Source organism: Endocarpon pusillum, assembly GCF_000464535.1.
Source record: "Endocarpon pusillum Z07020 unplaced genomic scaffold scaffold1300, whole genome shotgun sequence".
NCBI classification, from domain to species: Eukaryota; Fungi; Ascomycota; class Eurotiomycetes; order Verrucariales; family Verrucariaceae; genus Endocarpon; species Endocarpon pusillum.
The window spans coordinates 304,220-326,831 of NW_006913659.1; the positions used below are offsets into that span (position 1 = coordinate 304,220).

At 48.2% G+C, this 22,612-nt stretch overlaps 6 protein-coding genes across 6 annotated transcripts; 3 read left to right on the plus strand and 3 right to left on the minus strand.

Annotated features, from left to right (window-relative positions):
- Positions 1 to 281: 281 nt before the first annotated feature.
- Positions 282 to 1,451, plus strand: EPUS_00751 (uncharacterized protein; the record flags this gene model as incomplete). The annotated part of the gene is made up of 3 exons (XM_007801531.1): positions 282 to 911; positions 961 to 1,278; positions 1,344 to 1,451. 3 exons carry the CDS (start codon positions 282 to 284, stop codon positions 1,449 to 1,451), a joined length of 1,056 nt encoding a protein of 351 aa, XP_007799722.1.
- Positions 1,452 to 6,918: 5,467 nt separating this feature from the next.
- Positions 6,919 to 8,715, minus strand: EPUS_00752 (uncharacterized protein; the record flags this gene model as incomplete). The annotated part of the gene is made up of 4 exons (XM_007801532.1): positions 6,919 to 7,512; positions 7,561 to 8,304; positions 8,354 to 8,512; positions 8,560 to 8,715. The coding sequence occupies 4 exons, from the start codon at positions 8,713 to 8,715 to the stop codon at positions 6,919 to 6,921; spliced, it is 1,653 nt and encodes a 550-aa protein (XP_007799723.1).
- An 821-nt stretch (positions 8,716 to 9,536) lies between these two features.
- On the plus strand, positions 9,537 to 11,735 carry EPUS_00753 (uncharacterized protein; the record flags this gene model as incomplete). Its single annotated transcript, XM_007801533.1, has 1 exon — positions 9,537 to 11,735. One exon carries the CDS (start codon positions 9,537 to 9,539, stop codon positions 11,733 to 11,735), a length of 2,199 nt encoding a protein of 732 aa, XP_007799724.1.
- Positions 11,736 to 12,622: 887 nt separating this feature from the next.
- Positions 12,623 to 14,314, plus strand: EPUS_00754 (uncharacterized protein; the record flags this gene model as incomplete). Its single annotated transcript, XM_007801534.1, has 1 exon — positions 12,623 to 14,314. The coding sequence occupies one exon, from the start codon at positions 12,623 to 12,625 to the stop codon at positions 14,312 to 14,314; it is 1,692 nt and encodes a 563-aa protein (XP_007799725.1).
- Positions 14,315 to 15,173: 859 nt separating this feature from the next.
- Positions 15,174 to 16,649, minus strand: EPUS_00755 (uncharacterized protein; the record flags this gene model as incomplete). The annotated part of the gene is made up of 3 exons (XM_007801535.1): positions 15,174 to 15,861; positions 15,945 to 16,460; positions 16,510 to 16,649. 3 exons carry the CDS (start codon positions 16,647 to 16,649, stop codon positions 15,174 to 15,176), a joined length of 1,344 nt encoding a protein of 447 aa, XP_007799726.1.
- Positions 16,650 to 19,519: 2,870 nt separating this feature from the next.
- EPUS_00756 (uncharacterized protein) lies at positions 19,520 to 22,468 on the minus strand (the record flags this gene model as incomplete). Its single annotated transcript, XM_007801536.1, has 4 exons — positions 19,520 to 21,655; positions 21,727 to 22,065; positions 22,144 to 22,357; positions 22,407 to 22,468. The coding sequence occupies 4 exons, from the start codon at positions 22,466 to 22,468 to the stop codon at positions 19,520 to 19,522; spliced, it is 2,751 nt and encodes a 916-aa protein (XP_007799727.1).
- Positions 22,469 to 22,612: the final 144 nt, after the last annotated feature.

The window sequence follows — 22,612 nt, forward strand, 5'->3', positions numbered from 1 at the left end:
ATGGGCTGTCAACCCTGTGGATTAATCTGCATGAAAACCCCTCCACCGCCACATGGCCCCCGGAGACATTGCGGACAGGCGAGCCAAGACGTGGCGCTTGTGGTTGAGGTGCTGCGCCTAATTTAACGCGCTTGAAGCCTCAGGAGCTGCCCGTGTTGCAGATCCCTGACCAAGCTATTTGCTGGTAGTTAAGTCACCAGCCTCCCCTGATTCCCACAGAAGAGGTTGAGCTCTTCATTCGATACCTCAACACCCCCTTCTCCGCTCCTTGAATGTAAGGCATGAAGTTCTTTGTGTCGCCCAGGAGGGTGTTATCGCATCAATCAGTTACACGACTATCCCACTTAAGAGCTACTCGGCTGTCTTGCGCGCACTCGTGGTCACGCGTCACCTTCAACAACAACCTAGGCTATCTTAGCTCTTTGCTACAATGTAATGCTTCTACCTCAACACTCGGACAGCTTCTCTCACGATCTTACGCGACGAAACCTGGAAAGCCGAAGGCCCATACCGGCCGCCCTGCGGCGTCCAAACGAAAACCAGCTGCAGCTCAACGCGATGCAGCAGCAGGTGTGCCAGATAAAGCTCCCTCGAAGAAAACAGCTACACGCAAGAAGCCTGCTGCTAAGAAGCCTGCTCGGAAAACTAAGCGGAAGCGCAGCACCAAATCAAAACCAGAAGGGAAGCGAAAGAGATTGACGGATAAACAAAAAGCAGCCAAGGAGAAGAAGGATGCGGGCAAAAAGAAAAAGGATCTTCGGAAGATAGCTTTGCTGGATCCTCCCAAACGGCTACCCTCAACCGCCTTCATAGTGTTGTCTACTGAAACGAGTTCCAAGGGGATGTCCCTCTCACAGCATTCAAAAGAGGTATCAGCTCAATACAAAAACCTTAGCCCGGAAGAGATGGAGGTAAACCTCATCCTCTTTTAGTCATACTCCAGACTGACTTACGTATCAGCGTCTGAACCACGTCGCAAATGAAAACAAAGCCAAGAACGAAGCTGCCTTCAAGAAGTGGTTGGGTGAGCACTCACCAGTCGAGATCAAGGCAGCCAATGCCGCTCGCAGCCAATTAAAGCGGCAAGCGAAGAAGGAAGGCTCAAAGAAAATATACCCTCACATCCAAGATGAGCGGATCGTCAAACAGGCCCGAACGTCATACACATACTTTTTGAAGGAACGATTTGCATCCGGCGACATGAAGAACATGAAGATTGGTGAGGTTGGTGCCCTGATTGGAAGAGAATGGAGAGCTCTTTCTGCAGAGGAGAAAAAGGTAATTTCTACTCACCTATTATTTCCTACACATAGTACAGAATACTTATACTGATACAAATCCAGCCGTACGAGGACAGAGCCGCCCGGGACAAGGCTCGTTACATCGAGGAGTATACCACAGTGTACGGGACAGCCCCACAATTCCAGAAGCGGGCGAAGGATACGGCATAGGTCCTTTCAGGATAAGCCTCAAACAACCAATTGTTGTCGAGCTGTCCAGCGCTACAAGTACCATCGTTTAAAGGCATGGTTGAAGTAGTTCCTGTTGTGCAACTCGGTGTAGAATAAATCGGTTTCCAGTTTTCGGATTGTATACAGCTATCTCTGCTTCATGGCAGTGATTCCTTCTGTTGGTCGAGGGCTCGACCCTTTTCTTACCTGTCCGGGCGAGATGTTCGTGTACCAAATCTTCATGCACAATTTTTGGGGGAAATTACCCTCGAATTTCTCTTCCTCCCTCTCCATATTCCAGCCTTCCTCCGACTTCGTCCCGGAACATTGATGGCAATACCATTTAACCCGTCTGTCTAGCTACTGGCTCCTGGCTCCTGGCTCCTTATTTTACAAGTGACATTACTACGTGAATGTGCTTGAGTCGTGCTTCATCCCATCCCTTTTCCTACCATAGCCATACTGCTATCCAACGAACTCCAACAGTACTCCATCCAGCCAGAATCCCAACACAACAGAACCCAAAGCCTAATACATGAATTCAAAGTACGGGGTATATTACAATGCACTCCATTAACGAGTTAGTGCGTAGTATACTAGTTCCTACAAATAGAAACAACCCAGGACAGTGTATCCATCAAATCAAATAAACCAAATCATGACCCTCATTTGATTTGCTTATCTAATCCTAGAGCTCGATTTGATTTGATTTGACTCATTTGTCAAATGGAGTCAAACGTTAGTAAGCAATATTTTGTTAAGAGGACTGTCAAGGATTCTAATCTATCTCACAAAAAGAGTCTGCCAAGTCTTTTATCTTTTTATCAAAAATAAATTTCAAAATAAAAGACTTTTCCGCCAAGACTTCCATTTGACTAATTTGTCAAATTTCAAAGTCTTGATTTGGTTTGACGAAAGCACGGATTTGGTTTATTCGCCCAGCATTTGATTTGGTTTATTTGACTCAATTTGATTCAAATGGAGGGAAACATCCTCGCGCACGACAGACAGACGAGAATCAGGAAGTTTAGATTCGAGCAAGCTGAGGTAAGGCGAGCAGGACCACTCGACTACGTGTATATGTGAACGGTGTAAACCGATCAGTCGACCTGGTGTTATGTAGCTAGTATAGCAGTACATTGAAGTCACGCGATGCTGATTCTAAAAATAGAGATCTTTATTGCCTATTTAGTAGTTTATAGAAACCCCGGGAGGCCTTGTAGTCTCAGCGTGATATCGTCTTGTAGCAGATCTGTAGACAGTGAACAGTGAGTGTATAAGTAGTAAAGCAGGAAGCTAGACATTTTGGTTTACTTAGGGCTAGGCTAAACTTTCTCCTGTCATCTTTGTGGGCAGTGTGTAGTATCAGTCTTCACGCCCTTCATCCACGATTTCAGGATTTTTGAACGGGCCAGCTGCGAAGCTGATCGCGTTAAGCGTCATCCTCCTTGCCCCTCCTATCGCAGCAGTTGTATTACGGTTAGATTGCGAATCGCACTGGGCAGCGGCCAAGGCAGGTTCATGACTTCTTGTGCTTTGATCTCTCTGGTAAATGGTCGTGGTGCAATTGCTGGGCGGGGTACTGATAGTGTGATAGCTCTGCTTGGCTGCGTATATAGGTATTTGGACACAAGATTATTGTGCGTTGCAAAATTGTTGCGACTTCCTTGCCGCTACCCTCGAATTGCTGGCGCTGCGGGGCAGAATTACGGTGAGGGTAGAGGATGGCCATTGACCACCTAATTATCGTATCAGAATGCCCAAAGTCGCCCGGTTAGTAAAATAGACTCTCTTGTAACCTTACTGCCAAATTTTTGAGATAAAAAACTATAGTGTTGAATTATGAGAAGCATAAACGTAGGGAGAGCTCTATATAGCGCCTTTATGGCGTAAATAGAGAGGAGGATATGAGGAGGATAGTAAGGAGGATAGCAAGGAGGAGGATAGCAAGGAAGAGGATAGACAGGAAGAAGATAGCAAGGAGGAGGATAGTAAGGAGGATAGTAAGGAGGATAGCGAGGAGGATAGTAAGGAGGATAGCAAGGAGGAGGATATCCATAGGGAGGAGGATGGTTTGATGACCTCCAAGGCCATGGGTAAGGTTCTAAATTCTCCGCTTTTGGAAAAACTCCCCAAACCAGCCTCGGAAAGTTGCTTTTAAAATAAACTTGTTGATCCCAAAGGACCGCGCTCACAACTGGCCGCCCATCGGCGATTTGTCTGACACGAATTCAGGCCGCAGCCTTGTGTGGAAGCCGTTGTGGTGGCAGTGAGCGAGACGATCTCGATTTTCAGGCGTTCCTGGAGTTTGCCTTCTCTCTCCACACCTGACTCAAACTCTGTACTCGGAATTTTTCAAAATCTTCACTTTCAATATCGCTTATGAAGTGCTTACTCTGTCGGCGTAGGCACACTGACAGCGCCTTGTTGTACGCTCTTTGGTTCAGACTTACTGTCTCGCTTTCTCTGTGATAGAAGCTCACCTTTGCCTTCCTGGCCCGCCCAGCGCATCGAAATCAAGGAAAAGGAAAGGGACGGACAGGACCTAATACGGTAATGGCCACATTGATTGATTGAGTTGTTCTAACCCGTTCCGCGCTCCGCGCCCTAGGGGCTCGTACTCCTCTTCGTTGGTGTATGATTCTAGTTCTGAGCAGAAGGTGTGCCAAGGTGCTAGGCTTGCGATGCTGAAAGCCTACCGATCATAGGTGCACATCAGCTGCCTATTCAAGGTTAAGCATGTTCTTTGATAGTGGTTGCTCATGCCGATCTTCTTTGGTAGATTTAGGTGATTTTTAATACTATATCCCAAGTTGGCACTCATTCCGGAACGTCATGATGGCCATTCACCTGGTTTCTGTTACTCTGCTCCTTTAATCTTCTGCTACACACAAGCAATTGTTCGGGCCTCGAGGTCCTCAAAGCTTCAAGTGATATGGTGTCAGGCGTCCAAGATGTGAGGGCGTCAACAGTAATGAGCGCGGGCGATGTGTGGGAGAGTCGGAGCCGCAAGGCGGAAGCTGCGAGACTGCAAATTGCAAGAGCCTGAAGCCCTGTATATTACCTACCAGGGTATTCTTGATTCACGGAGTAGTTGTTGCGAGAACGATTACAGCGCTGGATTCTTACAATCATTGTGCTCGTGGTCAAAGTGCGTTGTGAGAATATCGGACGCAATTTGTTGACCGATTAGGCCGAGAACAGCGTAGTTAGTTGGCTGCGAAACCTTGCTCTGCTGGTTTTGAAGCAGATCAGCAACGAATTTCTGACAATGTTCCAGGGCTGCTGAATATGGCTCTGCGAAGGCATTCCGCCATGATGACCTGTTGGACCAAAAGGACCGCGGCCCTCAGAGGTCCGTAAACTAGCTTTTGTCTGACATGACTATTGTGTTAGTCCGCTCTCATCGGTCTTAACCCGATCTAGTAACTCTCTTCCGCACAGCCGCCGCCCTGTCCCTTCACTCTACCTCTTTTAACATTTCACTAACTAGTTAGTTTTGTCAGCCTTACCACTTCCACCACTTCCGCCACCGGGTGGAGAGGTCCATCCAACGGAAAGAGGAGGCACGTCACATTCTATAGATGATAGACGCATTCTGTCCGGTTTGATGCTCGTGACTCTTTTTTCTTGTTTCAAGCCCACAAGGCTGAGGGGAAAATTGGGACATAAAAGCTCGTGTCCAGTAAGTTTGGCAAAACAAAGCGGCAGCATTTCAGAGAATGCTTCAGTATCCTCAAATTCTGTATCATCAAACCAAAAAGAACACATCTCATCAAGTCCCCGAAAAACGCATCGTAACCATTTGACAATGGCGGATTCATCTCACTCAACCTCGCAGCCGGATCGGATTCAGCAAGCAGAAGGACAGGTGGAGGCTCAGCAGCAACTGCGATGCATCTGCCAAGGTCACTTCGACCACGGTGAACACCAAAAGGAGCCTATATTCTTCTCTCCTGTCGCCCAGCGGATGGGGGAAATCTCATTTGCCTACATCGCCACGGTGTACGCACTTGGCTTTGGGTTGTGCGGAGTATGGGCAACGGTAGCAAGCATTCGAGCGCTTGATATCGCTGCAAGAAATAATGCCCTTTCGATAACCGCTAATCAGCTTGCGCTGCTGCAGATCTGTCTTCAAAATACTGCATGTCTCTCACAAGTTGTGCCCAGAGTATATGTGCGGCTAACAGGTTGTGCTCCAGACATTTGACGAAAATCTCTGTGCATGGGTTTTAAACAACACAGACATCGCTCTTCCACGCCAGGGCCCGCAATATTATCCATATACGGTGTTTAGGCATGTACAGCATCTGCAAGAGGATACACGCATTTTAAATTCATATATGACTTTCTGCTGTCTTTATTTCGTGGTTCTTCCGTGGGCAGTTTATAGGTACATGCGGGTTCGTTGGAGGCGTTTGAAATCGAAGATGGTTTGGCCATAATAAGACGTTGAAAATCCAATACAATTTGCTGTTTAATGATTCAGTACGGAGACGTGCAACAAAAGTCTTTGCTAGCTTACCTTCTTCGATGAAGACCGTCTTGCCCATGCTTATCGTTAGAGCTAAGGATTAAGAGATGACAAAACACCTCTAAATGATAAAGCCTAAGTCCCTTTCATAGGTGCTAGGGCAAGTTCGTTATCGAAAGATTCGATCTCTAAGGTTATCAGCGAATCCTAGAATATCCACACCTAGATCTTGACCTCTCTAAATTCCATTTCTACTTTGAGACCTAAGCACACGAGACTGTAACTTGAGGGATGAATAAGCAGCCCTGAGCCTGTGCAAGACTGTTCTAAGCCTGAGCAGCCCTGAACATCAACAAAAATTTACCCTGGGCTCCTTGTGAGACCCAGATTCTGAACCCAATCCCAGTTCAGAGAGCCCAATTTTGTGTCCTTCAGGTTATTAGGTTCCACCTTACGGTTCCTATCACTCGCGAATACTTTGCCCTTTGATCTGTCTCAGCCAAGGTTGCCGCCTACGCTACTTTGTGCCTGCTATCTGGAGCTCAGCCGCTTCCTTCGAGAGAATACAAGGTAGAGTCGCGCAATGCTCATATATGGACCAGCCTGAGCGAGTGATGTAGGCGTCAAGGTGAGCGAGGAGCAGATTCACCTCTCCTTGTATTGGCAAGATTTCCAGGTTTACCTCGCAGTGACCCATTGCCTGGGTTCGATACTTTGCCGAACATCATTTATTCAAACTAGCACTAGATATGGTCACCTTTCGTGGAGCCTGGGTGAACGATAAATCGAGACAGTCATACCAAGTCGACGAATCGATCACTCCGAGCGGGTCCTGCGCTACTGTCAAGTTGTTCCGTGTAGACGCTGGCAGTTGGATTCGATGGAAGAAACGCTACATACGCAATCATCCGCTGGGAAATCGTCAACCGCCTGGAAAGGCCCCAAACCTTTGACCAACACGGTGAAAGAAACAGGGTATCGGAAATCATCGAATTACAAGGGAGAGTCAACCTCTTTCGTCTTGGCATCGAGACCACTCTTCTCCTCGTAGATCTCACCACTTCCACTCTCCACATCAGAAGAACCATCGCTCTTCTGGGCTGGATAAACCGCAACCTCCACGTTAGCCTCTCGGATACCGGAAATGTAATTCACAATAACATAGTACGTCAACAAGCTGATGGTGAAGCCGAAAATCCAGGCAAAGGTAAAGATCTGCCAGGCACCACCAACATTGAGCTTATTATCAATTGACTTGGCAAATCCGGGGATCAGGGGACCGACACCGGCAAAGAAGGCCACATAAGCACGCCAATTGACACCATGTCTATAGTGGTAGATGCCATGGTCGCGGTAGACTTCATGGATGTTGAGCTTCCGCTTCTTGATCAGGTAATAGTCGCTGACCATCACCCCGGCAAGAGGACCCATCAAGCAGGAATAGCCGGATAAGAAGGCTAGTAGGCCAGCAGCGTTCTTGATGATATTCCAGGGAGTGCTGACGACGCAGAAAATGGAGATGAAGATGGTAGCACGGAAGATATTGATATACTTTGGGTACAGACCGGAAACATCGTTGGAAAATGGCTGCTGCTTGTAAACTTAGATAGAGGCAGGGCAACTGGGGCAACGTACATATGTTCCTGCTGCAATCTGGTTACCAATAGTGGCGAGCATAAAAGAAAAGGCTGTAAAGAACTTGGCGGCACGGGAGTCAAACTTCCCAATCACCGCGGGCATATACCATTCGAACTCGCCCCAAATATAGCTGTGTGCAGAGGTAACAAAAATTGGAGTCAGACTGCCCAGAGTACCGATTACTGGGAGTGCGAAGAATTGATGGTAGCCTCCAAGTCGATTCTTGGAAAACCGTCCAAAATCAGGCATGTTGACTGCCATGGATGAGAACAGGCCGATGATGACATTGAGACCGGTCAAAGCAGAGTAAGCGGTATTCATGTAGGTGGAAGTGATCTGCGCCTTGCCAGTTACGAGTTCCCCACCGCCATGAGTGACAATGACTGCCCAGAGGAAAAGGGCGAGGAAGGTAGGCGGAACGACAACAGCTTTGACAAGAAAGAGAATTCGGAGTTTCTCAATCGGCATGAGTGCCAAGATCGTTTGAACAATCCAGTAGAGGAAGAAGCAGAGGAGACCAGCCGAAGTAATTCCAGCGTTCTCTGGCAAATGGTTCGGTAAGCGCTCGAAGCTGGGCCAGATAGCTTCAATGCAATTCTGGAGAAATGCACCGGCTTGCACACAGAGAATGGCAGTCCACATTGCAGCAACGAAAGCACGGAGGCATATGGCCGGGTATGAGCCGTACATGCCAAAAGAGGTCCTGACAATGGCTGGGTAGGAAATAGCATAGGTTGCTCCCTGAAAGTTGTCAGCGCCTGGAGTTTAATTGATTTGTGTTAGGCCTGACCATCTTGCCCGTTAGGGTCACCACAACAGAGCAGATGGCGAAACCGAAGAAGACAATGGGGATCGTCTCGCGGGCAGTAAACCCCAGTGACATGACACTGGAGACGGTCGCAGCCAAAGGCGGTGCGAGCATGTCAGACGTCCAGTATGCCCAATAATCCTAGTTTTTCTGGTTAGAAGGTTTGGTTGTGGACTTGAGAAACGTACCAGACCACCCCATGTACGCCGCTTGGGCGGAATAGGATCAAGATCTTTGTTAGACCATCGAGGGCTGTTCCCGTACACACCGGGCTCAAAAGGGACACGCCAATGCAGATGGGGCTCAATCTTCGCCTTCCAACGCTTAGGTGAGAGAATAGACATAATGCTGATGGAATATGGGTAAAGACTTTGAGCAAAAGTTTCGAATGGTTGCAGATCCTCGGACTAGAACAAGGTGGAGAAGAAGAAATGTGACATGTTTATGGCGGATGTCATGGAATGAAATAGACTCGAAAGTTGATTTGAAATCCAGCCACAAGATAGAACAATGTGTAAGGAGAGAGAACAGATATACACATGAAAATCATTTGCTAGTTAGAGAGGGCGGCGGGACACAGCTACGGGCAAGTGCTCGCCGGCGGCTCTGAGGAGAGATGCATCTGGGCTGAGCACTAACGTCCATGATAAGGTGCCAATGAGGATGAGGATGGCACTGGTCGTATGGATAAGGTAATATGTGCATTGGTATTGGTTGGAGTGCAGGAAAGCTGAATATGGCCGCTAACTAACTTAGATAGATTTGGCCGGCGGCGAGAAGATGGGAACGACAAGGCCCGATCACGTGATGTGCTCTGCTGATAGGCTGATGAGCTCTTCTTATCAGGCAACACCACACAATTATCAATCATCAATCCGGCTTGTTGTGCACACGCAGCATCCGGCATCACAGATACGTATCATGGCCGCCGGCTGCCCGAAGGCCTTGACTAGCAGCCGGAGGCCTCAACAGCTGTACAACTCCCTGAACGAGTCAAAGTCCTTCGATCTATCATCTGGCAAGGCATATTGCTCAAGTAGGGGTCTTGGTCAAAGATCAAATATTTTGCTTGACCTCCCTTACCTTCCATTTTTCCACTGCCATTAGCTAACATCGTAGAATATTGCATACCGTGAGCTAGTGGTGCTTGCTGAACTCGGTGAAGATGGCGACCTCGCGAGATGTCCCCACTCTGACCTTCATTGCCAAACCGTATCCTTTCACTTTTCCCATAAGAACAACAGCGCTGCTTGTGATTGACATGCAAAGGGACTTCATCTGTCAAGGCGGCTTCGGAGAGATCCAGGGAGGCAATCTCGAAGCGGTTCAGGCGTCAATTGGTCCAACTAAGGCTCTTCTCGAGGCATGCCGAGCTGCCGGGCTCAGTATATTCCATACCCGAGAAGGCCATGTCCGCGATCTATCAGATTGTCCATCCTCAAAAATCATTCGTCAAGCAGCAGCACCTGGGAATTCACAACATCTAAAGGTAATTGGCGACAAGGGCGAGCTTGGCCGACTCCTTGTTCGGGGTGAATATGGCCACAACATCGTTGATGAGCTGCGGCCTTTGCCTGGCGAGGTGGTGATTGACAAGCCTGGCAAGGGTGCTTTCTGGAATACTCGCATTATGCACAAGCTCAAGGCGAGAGGTATCACCCACCTACTAGTGTCAGGGGTGACAACTGAATGTTGCTTTTCGACTTCCATCCGAGAAGCCAACGACCGCGGTTTTGAATGCTGCGGCATAGTGCAAGCGACTGCAGGGTACAACTCAGACTTCAAAGCTGCAAGCCTTGATATGATTCATTGGTCTCAGGGTCTCTTTGGATTCGTTGGGGAGTTGCAACCTCTTCAAGACGCTCTCCACTCTTATAGGCAACCACATATCTCTCTCGGACCCACGACACCACCTCAGACACCTCCATATTGGGATGGATCGTTGGACATCACCAGCTTACACGCAGCTTATCGGAATGGTCTTTCACCTATATCCGTTGCTGAGGCACTATACGACAGGATTGAGAAGTATCAGAGAATTGATCCGGGTGTTTGGATATACCTACGATCGAAGGACGCGGTGCTCGCAGATGCAAAGAAGCTGGCAGAGAAGTATCCGGAGAAGCACGCACTGCCGTCTCTGTACGGTATTCCTTTCAATGTGAAGGATAGCATTGACGTTGCTGGACTCCACACGACGACGGCATGTCCACCTTTGGCACATATTCCGCCCAAATCAGCTCGAGCATATGACCTCGTTCTGGAACAGGGCGGCTTATTCATGGGGAAGGTCAACCTAGATCAGCTCGCTACAGGTCTAAGCGGATGCCGCAGCCCGTACGGAATCCCTCACTCCGTTTTCAATGAGAAATACATCTCAGGTGGATCATCAAGCGGCAGTTGCGTCAGCGTTGGGGCCGATCTGGTGACATTCTCCTTGGCAACAGACACTGCGGGTAGTGGTCGCGTACCTTCTGGGTACAATGGTGTTGTGGGTTACAAACCTACCCGTGGGTTAATCTCCATCGAAGGCGTGACGCCTGCGTGCCCTTCTCTGGATTGCGTTGCCATCATTGCCAAGAATGTGGAAGATGCACGTGCTGTATGGCAGTGCTGCGAGGCATATGACGGAAATGATCGATACGCGAGAAACAGTTTTCCTTTGGAACGGCATGTCAACTCTCTTGGGCAACTGGCTCGGTCATTCAAGTTTGGTGTGCCGCCGCCGGAAGTTCTTGAAATCTGCTCGCCTGTCTATCGTCGCATGTTCAACCAAGCCATACAGCACCTGCAAATTATCGGTGGAACCCTGGTTGCCGTCGACTGGGCTCCATTCCAGAAGGCGGGCGATCTGCTCTACCAAGGAACCTTCGTCTCGGAAAGACTAGCAAGTTTACCGGACGATTTCTTTGAAAAGAACAGACAAGATCTACACCCCGTGATACTGAAGCTCTTCGAGGATGTAATCGCAAGACAGAGTACCGCAGTACAGGCTTACCGAGACCTTCAAGCTAAATCCCTTCTTACTAGACAGGCATCTTCACAATTTGCTGCCGCGGGGACGGATGGACTATCGGTGATTGTGGTGCCAACAGCTCCAGAGCATCCTCTCATCTCCTCGATGCTGGTCGACCCTATCGATCTAAATGCGAAACTGGGTACTTTCACCCACTTCGGGAACGTCTTGGATCTGTGCGCAGTTGCAGTTCCAGCAGGTACTTACCAAGCGAGCGAAATCGACTCGTCAGGAAAAGGCGAGCTTCCATTCAGCATTACATTCCTTGGGGCAAGTTGCACCGATAGTGAAATACTGGGCATTGCGCAAAGATTTTTTGAAGCTGTCGGTCAGGGTGATAGGGCATAGAATAGGCGTAACATCATTAGCAAACTCCTTTCCATCGAATTATATCTACGAAGTGCGCGCAGTTCGCAAAGAAAATCTCAACCGAATCTCAATTCGTGCTCATCTTTGTAATTATATCCTACTATGGTTCCACAAGTAACATACAAGTCGGCGCGCCTACTCTTCCTCAGTTTGGCTTCGTGGTGTGTAGCTAAACTGGCCTCACTAAGAACTCGTTTGGTCAGCGTGCTTTTCATTGGTTGACAAGGCTTCCTTATCGCTACCCTTCCTAAATCGACGCCACGAATCCCCGTAAAAGCCATGGCTCCTTGTGAGCGGCAAGATCTGGAACTGAGATGGACGCTCAGCTCCAGAGCTTTCCCTTGTCCCGGCATGCGGTCGCTGGGTTGAGCCACGAATTCGGCCTTCAAAAAGGAAGTACCCTGTCTGAACGATATTGAGGTGTAAAGGCAAAGCAGTCATCTTGCTCCCGTACAATTTTCAGCCTGAGAATTGGGAAACACCATGCACGAAGGCGCGGCTACAGTATCGCTTGACATTTGGCACCATGCAGGAAGTACACACTACTCAATCGCCAGAAACAGCAGTAGCGTCATCAGATGGTTCGCGGCCCTCAGAAAACGGAAATCTTACAGCTCGCGTGCAACGACCATGCGATGGTTGCCGCAGACGCAAGAGCCGGTGTGTGATTAATGAAGATTGTACCACGTGTGTGCTGTGTGAGTTCCACCACCAACCATGTACATTCCAGCGAGGAACCATTCCAAGGAAGCGGAAAGTGTCTGCTGCGGCCGGAATTCCAGACAAATCGAAAAGAATGTAATGATATTGTCGCTACAAATGACGCGGTCTTTCTGACTACGCGCAGATCCTTCGATGTAACTCCCATGTGTCGAGAACCACAGCCATTTGACCAGACTGAGTCTGTCCTAGAGGACTACGCCAACCTGCGGGGACCTTCATTATTGAAGGCCACACTCGGCCTACAGAATCATCGCCACGCCAGGTACATCGGGGCCACTGCCGAATATGAACCAGCTCTCCTCGACCTGAGGTTGTACGATGATTCCAAAGGCGAAAGCCCTGCCGGCAAAGGGTCGTTTCGAAGGATCAGTGAGGTTGATCACTTTTGGCAGCTCCTGGAAGATCCTGAGGACAAGAAAAGAGACGTTGAAACATTGGATACCATCGAGAATATCGTAGCTCCTCATGGAGAGGCACTCGTCAAGATCTACTTCCGGATCATTCATCCAAGTTTTCCAATTCTACACAAAAGGGTCTTTCTGGAAAAGTACGGGCGGACACATCGAGAATTCTCACCACCCCTGCTTGCCGCGGTCTATTTACTAGCTCTCAATTGGTGGTCGTACAGCCCCGACCTGGTCGAAATGCACAAGCCCGAGGTGGCCAAGCTGGAAGACTTGGCTATTCGCGGTCTTCAAGAGGTCGCTCAAAGGGCAAAGCTTTCTACAGTGCAAGCGGGCTTATTACTTCTGCAACGGCCGCGCCAGGATTACTCGTGGATGCTGACTGCGCAGCTTGTTGCAATTGGTCAAGATCTAGGATTGCATCTTGATTGCAGTACATGGCGAATACCGTCATGGGAGAAAGGTCTTCGGAAAAGACTAGGCTGGGCGTTATTCATGCAGGATATTTGGTCTGCTTTGGTATATGGCCGGCCGCCTCACATTTCCTCCTCCAACTGGGCCGTGCAGGAAGTCACCGGAAGCGATTTCCCGGAGAGCGCAGCTGATGAGGACGAGGAGGACGGCAGCTCAGAGGTCGAAAAGGGACGTACACTCTTTAGCGCAATGATTGTCCTCTCGAAGATGTTGTCTGATATCCTTGAGGCTTTATATTCGCAGAAAGCCGAAGCCGAAATCCGTTTGGCGGTTGACACAACCAAATATGTGCTTGAGAGGGCGAAACCTATTCAGCTCAAGCTGCGAGCTTGGTATGCAGACATGCCGGAGTGTCTTCGCATGGACAGTCTGAAGGCGAGAAGACTTTCCTCCCAAGGTTATCTCCATCTAGCTTACTTCGCTCTTGAAATAACACTGCATCGGCGAATTATTCGATCTCTGTCGTCAAACACTGATCCGTACCTTACTCAAGTCTGCAGATCAGCAGCCAAAGCCCGGCTTGTGAGCGCTCTGGACTTCTTCAACCGCTTGAAGCCAGAGCATCTACAGTCTTTCTGGTATTTCGCTTCCAAGGTGAACTTTGCCATGATCGGTGCCTTCAACGGCTTATTATGGGTCACGGCAATCACTTCAGAGGAGGTCGAAGTCTATCAGCGCCGCCTGCAGGAGTATCGCTGGACACTGCGCGTCTCGAGTAAGAGCGCAGAGTTTCTTGAGATTGCCAGCGGAATTCTTGAATCTGCTGTAGGGACACTTTTGAAGGCTGCAGATACCAATGCTGCCCTACGCCCCCTTCCATCTTCAGTGGCTGGGACAGCCCAATTTACGAGCGAAGGTGCAGCAATGGAAGGATTCTTTGCCGGTGCAGAAAGTGGCGTATTCGACATGGTTATAGAAAGCTACAATGTCAACACTGACCTATCTACCCCGGTTTAGAGTACTTCTCATCCAGGAATATGATTCCAATGATCTAAAAAAGGTGGGCAACATCTGGACCTTGTGTTCTGTTGGAAGGAAGCGCACTGGGTCGAGCCCCAGCCCTCTCAGGCATCCCAACTCGGATGGATGCATTTCGTAGCGGCAGACTAAAATGCACGATAAGCGAGAGGAGCCGCATGTAAGCCGCAACCATGCTAGGGACCAAGTCGGAAAGTATAAGTCAAGTCAACCTGAGCATGGTCACAAACGCTATTGGGGATTTCAACTTGTTTCTCTTCCTCGCGCGACTGAGTAATGTACATCAGATCTGGATTCCTCGGCCGGTTTCAGGAGACAATATAACCCTTCATAAAGGTTTCCAAATCATCCTAAATAGGAAATATTTCTCGTGTCACTAAATTGGTTGCCTTGCCTTATTGAGAATAGTGTTCCCGTCAGTTGAATTAATTAAAGTTGATAATTTTGTTGTAAGTACTCCGTAAGCCTAGGCAAGAAGAGGGTATGCGGGTTGGTGGCTACTCTTCAAACCTCCGTCTCTATGGCGCTTGGACCACAATTTGTCGGTCAAAATCTGAGAAATTCCAGAGGCGTGATATCAAGGCCATCTCCAGGTCTCCACGTCATTACTGTCGAAGAGAGATAATCATGGAAGTGTCTGCGCAGCTGTTAGAACAGCAAATTCGAAAGACCCTGCGCCTTGACTCCGGTCGCACTTGTCTCATCACCGCGTCTTCGCTCCTCTCTGTACAAGACTGGTAAATTGGAAGATATCACGTGAAATCCAATGGAATTGCACAGCGAATTAGTCAAGATAGAATTCTACTGATTGGTAACCAACAACTGTAAGCATTTGTTGCTAAGGGACGGGAGCTGGCCCGGATTCTCGTTCGACATGACTGCTCATTTTGCGTAAGCATTCCTCGAACTTGGCCTGATATTCCCACGCCTGTGAGTTTTCCGAACATAAGTCTGCTGAGGCAAGGTCGACAAGAAGTCCGAAGGACGACATAGCTTGCTTATATTGACCTAATGCGAATTGTGCTGTAGCCATGAAATCGAAACCGCAGCGATATAATCTTGTACCTTCAGGGTCCCCCGGATCCCAATTTTTGACACAGTTAACGATGTCGCCACCTGTTTCTTGGAGTTCAGCATACCGCTTGCGGTTGACAAAATAAGTGCCTAGACCCTGGAGTACCGCAATTGAGCGCAACGCGTCACTTCCAGATTCTTCCCGGCCTGAATTCAATATGATCTCAAGATGGCCATCTGGATTTTCCGTGTCGAGTGAGGTCGTCGCAGTACTAAGCCTGTCGAGCTTGCTCGTCAAAGTGCCCAGGTGTGATGGACCGAGAACCTTCTGAAACACGTCGTTCATGCAATCCCAGGCTTTGAGAGCCACCTCTTCAAATTGGGGCAGTTCCAGGCGACATAGACCAGCAAATATACGAGACATCGGATGCGCTGGTGTGCGTAGTATGACCGCAGACATTTCCGCAAACTGCTTGAGAAGAATCTCGACAAGCTCAGGATCCCCAAAGGCTCTGACAAGAATCAACATCTCAATAAATCTTGCTATTGTTTCGGGGCTTTCTGCATTCACTATGTCCCGAACCCTGGAACATACAGATTCAAGCTGGGTAAATGCTTTGGGGTATAATTGCTCGCTAATGAGAAGGCAGGCTGATATGAGATTTTGACGAATATCTTCAAATACCTTGGAGGAGGTATGATTTGCCTTAATGCTGAAGCATAAATGCTCAACACCATTCGAAATCCACGTTCCCGCTTCGAATGAACCCATAAAATAAGTTCGGATATCAGCGAAAGACTTTCCGGAATGTGGAACATCTTCGGGGCTGCGGGATATGGCCGTATAAACTCTGGAGTATAGCAACGCAGACCTGGTGGCGTGGTTGCACCTGTAGCCCTCCAGGCCATGATATCTCGAGTGGTGATGCCCTTGCGCTTGAGGTAGCGTTCGGCGTTTTCCATGTCTACCTGGCGTCCTCGGAGCTGGAACGCGAACTTCTTGCCAACGGCGGCCCGTTCGGTCTTTTTAGAGAGGATAGCCATCATTTCGTCCTCTCTGTTGTATTTATGGAGGCCCCATTTAGCGAATCTCATTTTGTACATCTTTTTCCTGCATATAATGTGACCAATACATCCAAAGACAGCGCGGGATTACTTACGTAGCACGAAAGCTGTGATCACGCAACATAAGCGCCATAAGCTCCTCCAAGGTCTTGTTTTCTTCAACATAAAGGTTCCGGATGATGTCCTTGTGGCGATCCCACTCTTCCTCCGACGTTCTGTAATGCGTTTCAGTCATGCCGGGCTGGTGGATGGTAAACAATTTGCACTTGGAAGTAACATTGCCAATACTTCCATTAATTGAACATGTACTCAACTTAGATGTTGGATGTTATTTGATCCGCACAAGCTGTACACAAGTGAGCAGCACAGGCGAATCGAGATCACCGGACCAGCCAGATGAGGACAGTCTCCGCGGCAAGGTAGAGGTGACAATGCAAACATCTTGCAGCAGTGTGCGAGCGACTCATCTGCTTGTCAGCCGCGAGATGCTGCAATTACGATTGGCGTCGGAGAGAGGTGAAGCCGATTGGCTAGATCACCAAAGTTCCACGCATTGGCGCGGCAAGTCTGCTCCGTTTCAAGCCTCATTAAACCTTGGCAGATGAACTACCAACCAGATTGCTCCGGGAGGCATCACCATTGAGGCTTCTTTTTAACCATCATGGCACATCTCGCATTTCGAGCTTCCAAAGGCCAAATGGAAGAGGCACCCGTGTTGTGCCCTACAGCTCTGTGCTGATATGACGCAAATGGCGATCGATAGAACCCATCAATCAACCAGCCATCACCTGATCAGTGACATCTTTGGCTTGTATATTCTCTGGTAACTGGTTACTACTCGTTCCCGTTGAAGCAGCCTCGTTGAATGCGGAATCTGATTTGCCTATCTTCTAAAAGTCTTTGCAGGACGACTACTGAGTATAATTTAGCTGCTTCCCTCGAAATCTTGCTTTCGCTTTCTGGCACGGTAGGTTTTCCTTCCTAGATTTCATCTGAAGAACTATATCACGCGGAATACATTCATATAACTGCTTTATTACGCTCCATCATTTAATCTAAGCATGGTCGAGACCTTTTTTCAACATCTAGCCACCGAAGCACACTTGCAGCTGAATTCCTAAATCACTACACCCATCTTATCTCGGTCCTCACAAGACAGAGACCTTTGTCGCCACTCTAAGAGCAGGTTAAATCGGGTCTGTACCTGCACCAGCTTCTTCATACCACTTGCCAGAAGAGTCATTCGAGCCTGTCTTCCCAGCATTAGCATATCAGCCTCGACTTTCGTCCACCAATAACCATGCGCAAAGCGCCGTCAACGAGGAAGCACCTGTCTAAATTTCGTGACAGTCTCACTGTCTCCCTTCAAGATGACCCAACCAGGCTACTCTTAAAAACCGCAACTTCCGTCCTCGATCTCTCCACGGACGTCAGCACATCAGCAAATCATCTACGTCTCGCCACAGCTGATGAACCATACTTTCGTGCAGACGTTATTGCAACAACAATGCATTCACCTAATCCTATAAACTTTCCTGGACCAGGTATTGGGGTCGTCTACTATTGCTGTCAGTGCAATTATGGTCCGCAAAGCTGCACCAATAATCCCTACTGTTGCGTTTGTTACAGAAAAGCTTGTTCTCAATGTCGAATCACGACGGTTCGAACTTAAATCTAGCCCTATTAGCTATGCGGCTGTTGGACAGAGGGATGCTAGGGCGCCTAGAAGATCTGCTACCTAGCTGTCTCGGTTCTTGTCGTTTTGGTGGTTTGGTTGCACGCTTCACGCTTCATGGAGCAAACAGCGTGGGAGGGCCGATCTGTTTTGCCAACATATTGGGGCTCAAAAGACTCGAGTGGACGTCATGCTGCTAGGACGCAAAGTTTGAGACGAACGCTTACGAGGAGTGAAGAGACAATGCCTGCGGATCTTGAGCCAGCTTCTGAAGTTTTTTGAGATGGAATATATGCTACTTTGACAGATGCAGAGATCAAAGTTAGTTGTGCAACATGGAGTAGTCTTGCCTAAACACATTTTTACACATTCAGAACTTGTTTTTTTTTTGTTTCTTTTTGTCTATCAGGTCTGCTGTACAAGGCCAGTGGCCAGAAACAGAAATGAGACCTCTCAAAAGCGGTGGTGTGTAAGTCTTATTCTAGTCGGTGGCTTACCGCCATTTGACCGACTACTAGTGCTACACTAATGTTACTTGGGTTCCGGGAGTAGACCGGCAGGAGAGCCATCTCCAAGTGAGCCTGGCATGCTGTGTGTGATAAAGATCTAGTGTTAGGCCCGTATGCACGCCACCCAACTGTCTATGTCATGTATTTGAAATCACATATTATATCTATATATAGTGATTCTTAGTACTATTAACATTTAAATTATTTTGTAATTCGAATTCTTTCAACATCTTCTACTTTTCCCATCGTTTTGATTAGAGGTAGTCTTAAGTGCTCTTATATTAGTAGGTCTGTTAACGCTGAAGTAAGCGCTTGACGCCAATAGACTCGGCGCCGAGATAGGGTTGAGACTGATAGAAGCAGTGCTTGAATGCTACTCGAGTTGAAATACAAGTGATGCACGTATTGAAAGGGAAGCTTACAAAGATGTTATTTGAACGACATGTCAAGTGTTGATTCCATCCATGTTCACTTAATGTCTTTTATGTATTAGTTAATTCTTATCTCTTTTCGCCAATATTAGGCGTGAAAATATAGCTCAAAACAGTCTTGAATTCGCTAATCTAATCCTTTTGCCTTGTCATATAAAGCATGTAAGGAGCTTACGGCCTATTATTCTGACGAGTATGCTTGACTAGAGGTAATGAGATTGATAAGCTGTATCTTTTTTAGTTCAAAGTTGTAATGAACACTTTAGATAACCAAACAATATAGCGAATGACGTACGGATCTGTTTCTCTTAGCAACCCGAATATAGAGTCAAGAACTACAAAAACACTAACACCAAAAGGCATCAAAGCCACTAGAGTCGTTGGTTGCATGTCCTCCTCTGGCATGTACCCTGTTTCACCTGTCCGGCAGCCTATATCAAATTCAAGAACTCCTTCGCAGCCGTCACAGATACTGATTTATATTGTCTTTTCACACCCTGCACATAATTTGGCGAATGATACGTATAAAGCTTCTGTGTCCCTGTCTCTTCTTTCTAGTCTTCTCGGACTTCACTTCATCTGCCCTATAAGTGTTGGATCCTAATACATCTTGATTCGGAGACATCTTCGGTGGTCCGATGTGCTCCTCTTGTTTCAAGGAGTCGGAAAAGCCGGTAGATCTCTTCACAAGCACGGCCACGACATCTCTGTTTCCCGCCGCCGCCGCAATATAGAGTGCATTTCTTCCATTGAAAAAGGCTTCCACATCTGCCCCATGTTCGAGTAACGAATTAGTGATGGCCACGCTTCCCTTCCAGGCAGAGGCGCCCAATGCGGTTCCAAAAACCCCGCCCCGTATGTTCGGCTTCGCTTTCTCCTCGAGCAGGATGTCGACCATCTGCTGCTGACCAGCCATCGACGCTTCATGCAGCGCTGTACCGTACCACATGTCTGACATGTTTGGATCGGCTCCGGCCTTGAGAAGGATTCGAAATATATCCCCGTGGTTACTGAACAGAGCTGCTTGAAGAGCGGAGCCATGGTTTCCGTTGATATTAGGATCCGCCCCTGATTTTAAGAGCGTCTGTACAATGGCCGCGTGTCCGCTGAATGACGCTGCCCGAAGCGGAGTCCCAAAAATACCTCCCTGAATGTTAGGGTTGGCCTTGGAGTGTAACAGTTTGTTGACCATCCTTTCGCTCCCACTAAAACAAGCTGCGTGAAGGGCGGTCCCGCAAAGCCCGCCGATTGACTCTTGCTTTGCGCCCCGCTCAAGCGCTGCATCAAATGCTGCATCGTCATTCTTCATTGCAGCGACCCGGAGGGCTTCGTTTACGTCTGTGGATCCTAAGTTTAGCTCCGGAAACTTTTCACGGTTATTAACCATGGATGCAGCTTCCTTTCGCGATGCAGGCTTCTTGAAAAATTCATTCATCTTATCGCTAAGTCCTGACTCCAGGTAAGTTGATTCGATGGCATCTTTGACAAATTTTAAAGCTTGTCTGGTCAATACAGTGTCGGGATGGTTTTCGCCAAGCATCTCGGTATATCCCCTCGTTACTTCAGTGAAAAGCATTTCTGCTTCCCTCAAGCGACCTTGCAAAAAGTAAGCCGCGGCAAGACAATATTTCGTCAAAATCGAGCTCCGATGGGAAGGGCCGAGCTGTATTTCCTGCGCTTTAAGTGTCATTTCAGCAATCTTTACAGCCTCCTCGCAGTGACCTTGATAGCGCAAATTATTCGCGAGGCGTGTCGCGGTTTGTAGTGATCGAGGGTGATTAGTGCCAAAGGTCGTTTGAAGCGCATCCAGAGAGCGTCGATCAATCTCTTCGGCTAAGCCAAAATGACCCTGATCAGAAAGGACTAAGGACAACCTCGATGCTTGATCTAGAGTGAATGGATCCGTTGAACCAAGGAGAGCCCCAGAAGCCGACAAGACATCCCTGGCCAGAAGTAGTGCAATATTCGGGAAACCCAGATCGTTTAACACAGTCCCTAGGATACTAACTACTTGCACGTGAGAGATATCCTGATACGGATCTACCGCAATTCCCTCCAAGGTATCGCGAAGAGTTGTGTAAGCTTGATTCAACTGTCCCTGAGCTCTCATGATCAAGGCAAGGTTGCCAATGCTCTGCAAATAGACGGTTTCGTTCACTGGAGCCGCTTCTTTCAGCACCTGCTTGCACAAATTCTCTGCCTTTGAGAATTTGCCGCGATCACGCAATATAGTTGACTTCTTCCACAAGCAGAACCACACAACCGGGCTTTCAGAGCTGTGGTTTGTGGTCCATTCCTCAATCGCCCTGTCATAAACAGTTTCGGCAGCCCCTGGGTGTCCGTGGTCTTCAAGGGCTAGAGCAAGCTCTATGGTTCTTCTGGCAGGTTCGAGCTCACCAACGGCATCAATTATTAATTCACGACTATCTATGCTTCCGATGCGCTTTGGCCTTATATCACCTTCATTCTCTGTACCTTTGCTTTTGTCGCACATGCATTTCAGCCTGTACCGAATGGCTTGGTACTGGGTGTCGCTGACACTATCGCATTTCGAGAGCCGGAAATGGTCGGACTGAAGCGGTGAGCTTTGGTCATTAACAATGACTGCCCGCTCCTTTGGCACGAGCTGCATTATCAACCAGTCAGAGACATATTACCAAAGAGGTCAGGGATTGGATAGGAATATTTGGCCCCTACAATGCCCATGCGATATACCGGCAAGCTTTCGTAGAAGCACCAGGTGGCTATAGTACTTGCAGAGCGTGTCGTCAGCCATGAAGCAAACTCGATGCTTTCACGACCAAGCCGCGTAAGTTCTCTAGTGTCAGGTAAACTGGTGGCTTTGGTTATTTTCGACACAGATGCTCTAAACTTGGACCATTCCTCGTCCTGTTCAAAGCGAGGTGTTCCTAGGAAGATAATGCCGCTTGCGGATGTCAGTATAGATGATTTGTTGAGTTTTGACTCTTTCAACAAGGCATTTTGGAGGATAAGCCCCCCCAAACTATGGGCAACAAAAATAATTGGCAGTCCGGCCTGTGATTTATTAGTGGTAAGCCGACTTGAGCCTGGTTAGGATTCCCAAAGCCTTTCAAAGGTAGAGGACCACCATACATTGTGTTCCGTAAGTTCCTTGAGAAACTGCCTGAGGCCATGCGAGGCAGCGTCGGGCCTGATGACCGAAGCATTCCTGAAATTGTAGTCATACGCAAAAATACGAGCGCCTGGAATGTCTTTTGGAAGAAGGTCACGGGGCCATATGACCGAGGAGTTGACTCCAGACCATGTCCGATCAAAAGTGCTTTGAAGACCATGTACAAAAACAATACTGCGAGGAAGTGAGCTCGCTGTACACCAGTCAATTCAGTTAAGCTTACTCGACCTCAGCTTCCTTGATAGAGGGTCCAGCGACAGGCTGCAGCTTCGACGTTTCTTTCATCATGGAAAGGCTTATGAGACCGAAAGGTAATCAGTGACTTATGCCGTAACAGATACCTTATTCTGACAGCACCCAATTGTTGGAGCATACCAGATTTTGGGTGAGTATTCGATGGGTGAGGGGTTGATAAAGAAGACTCGAGAG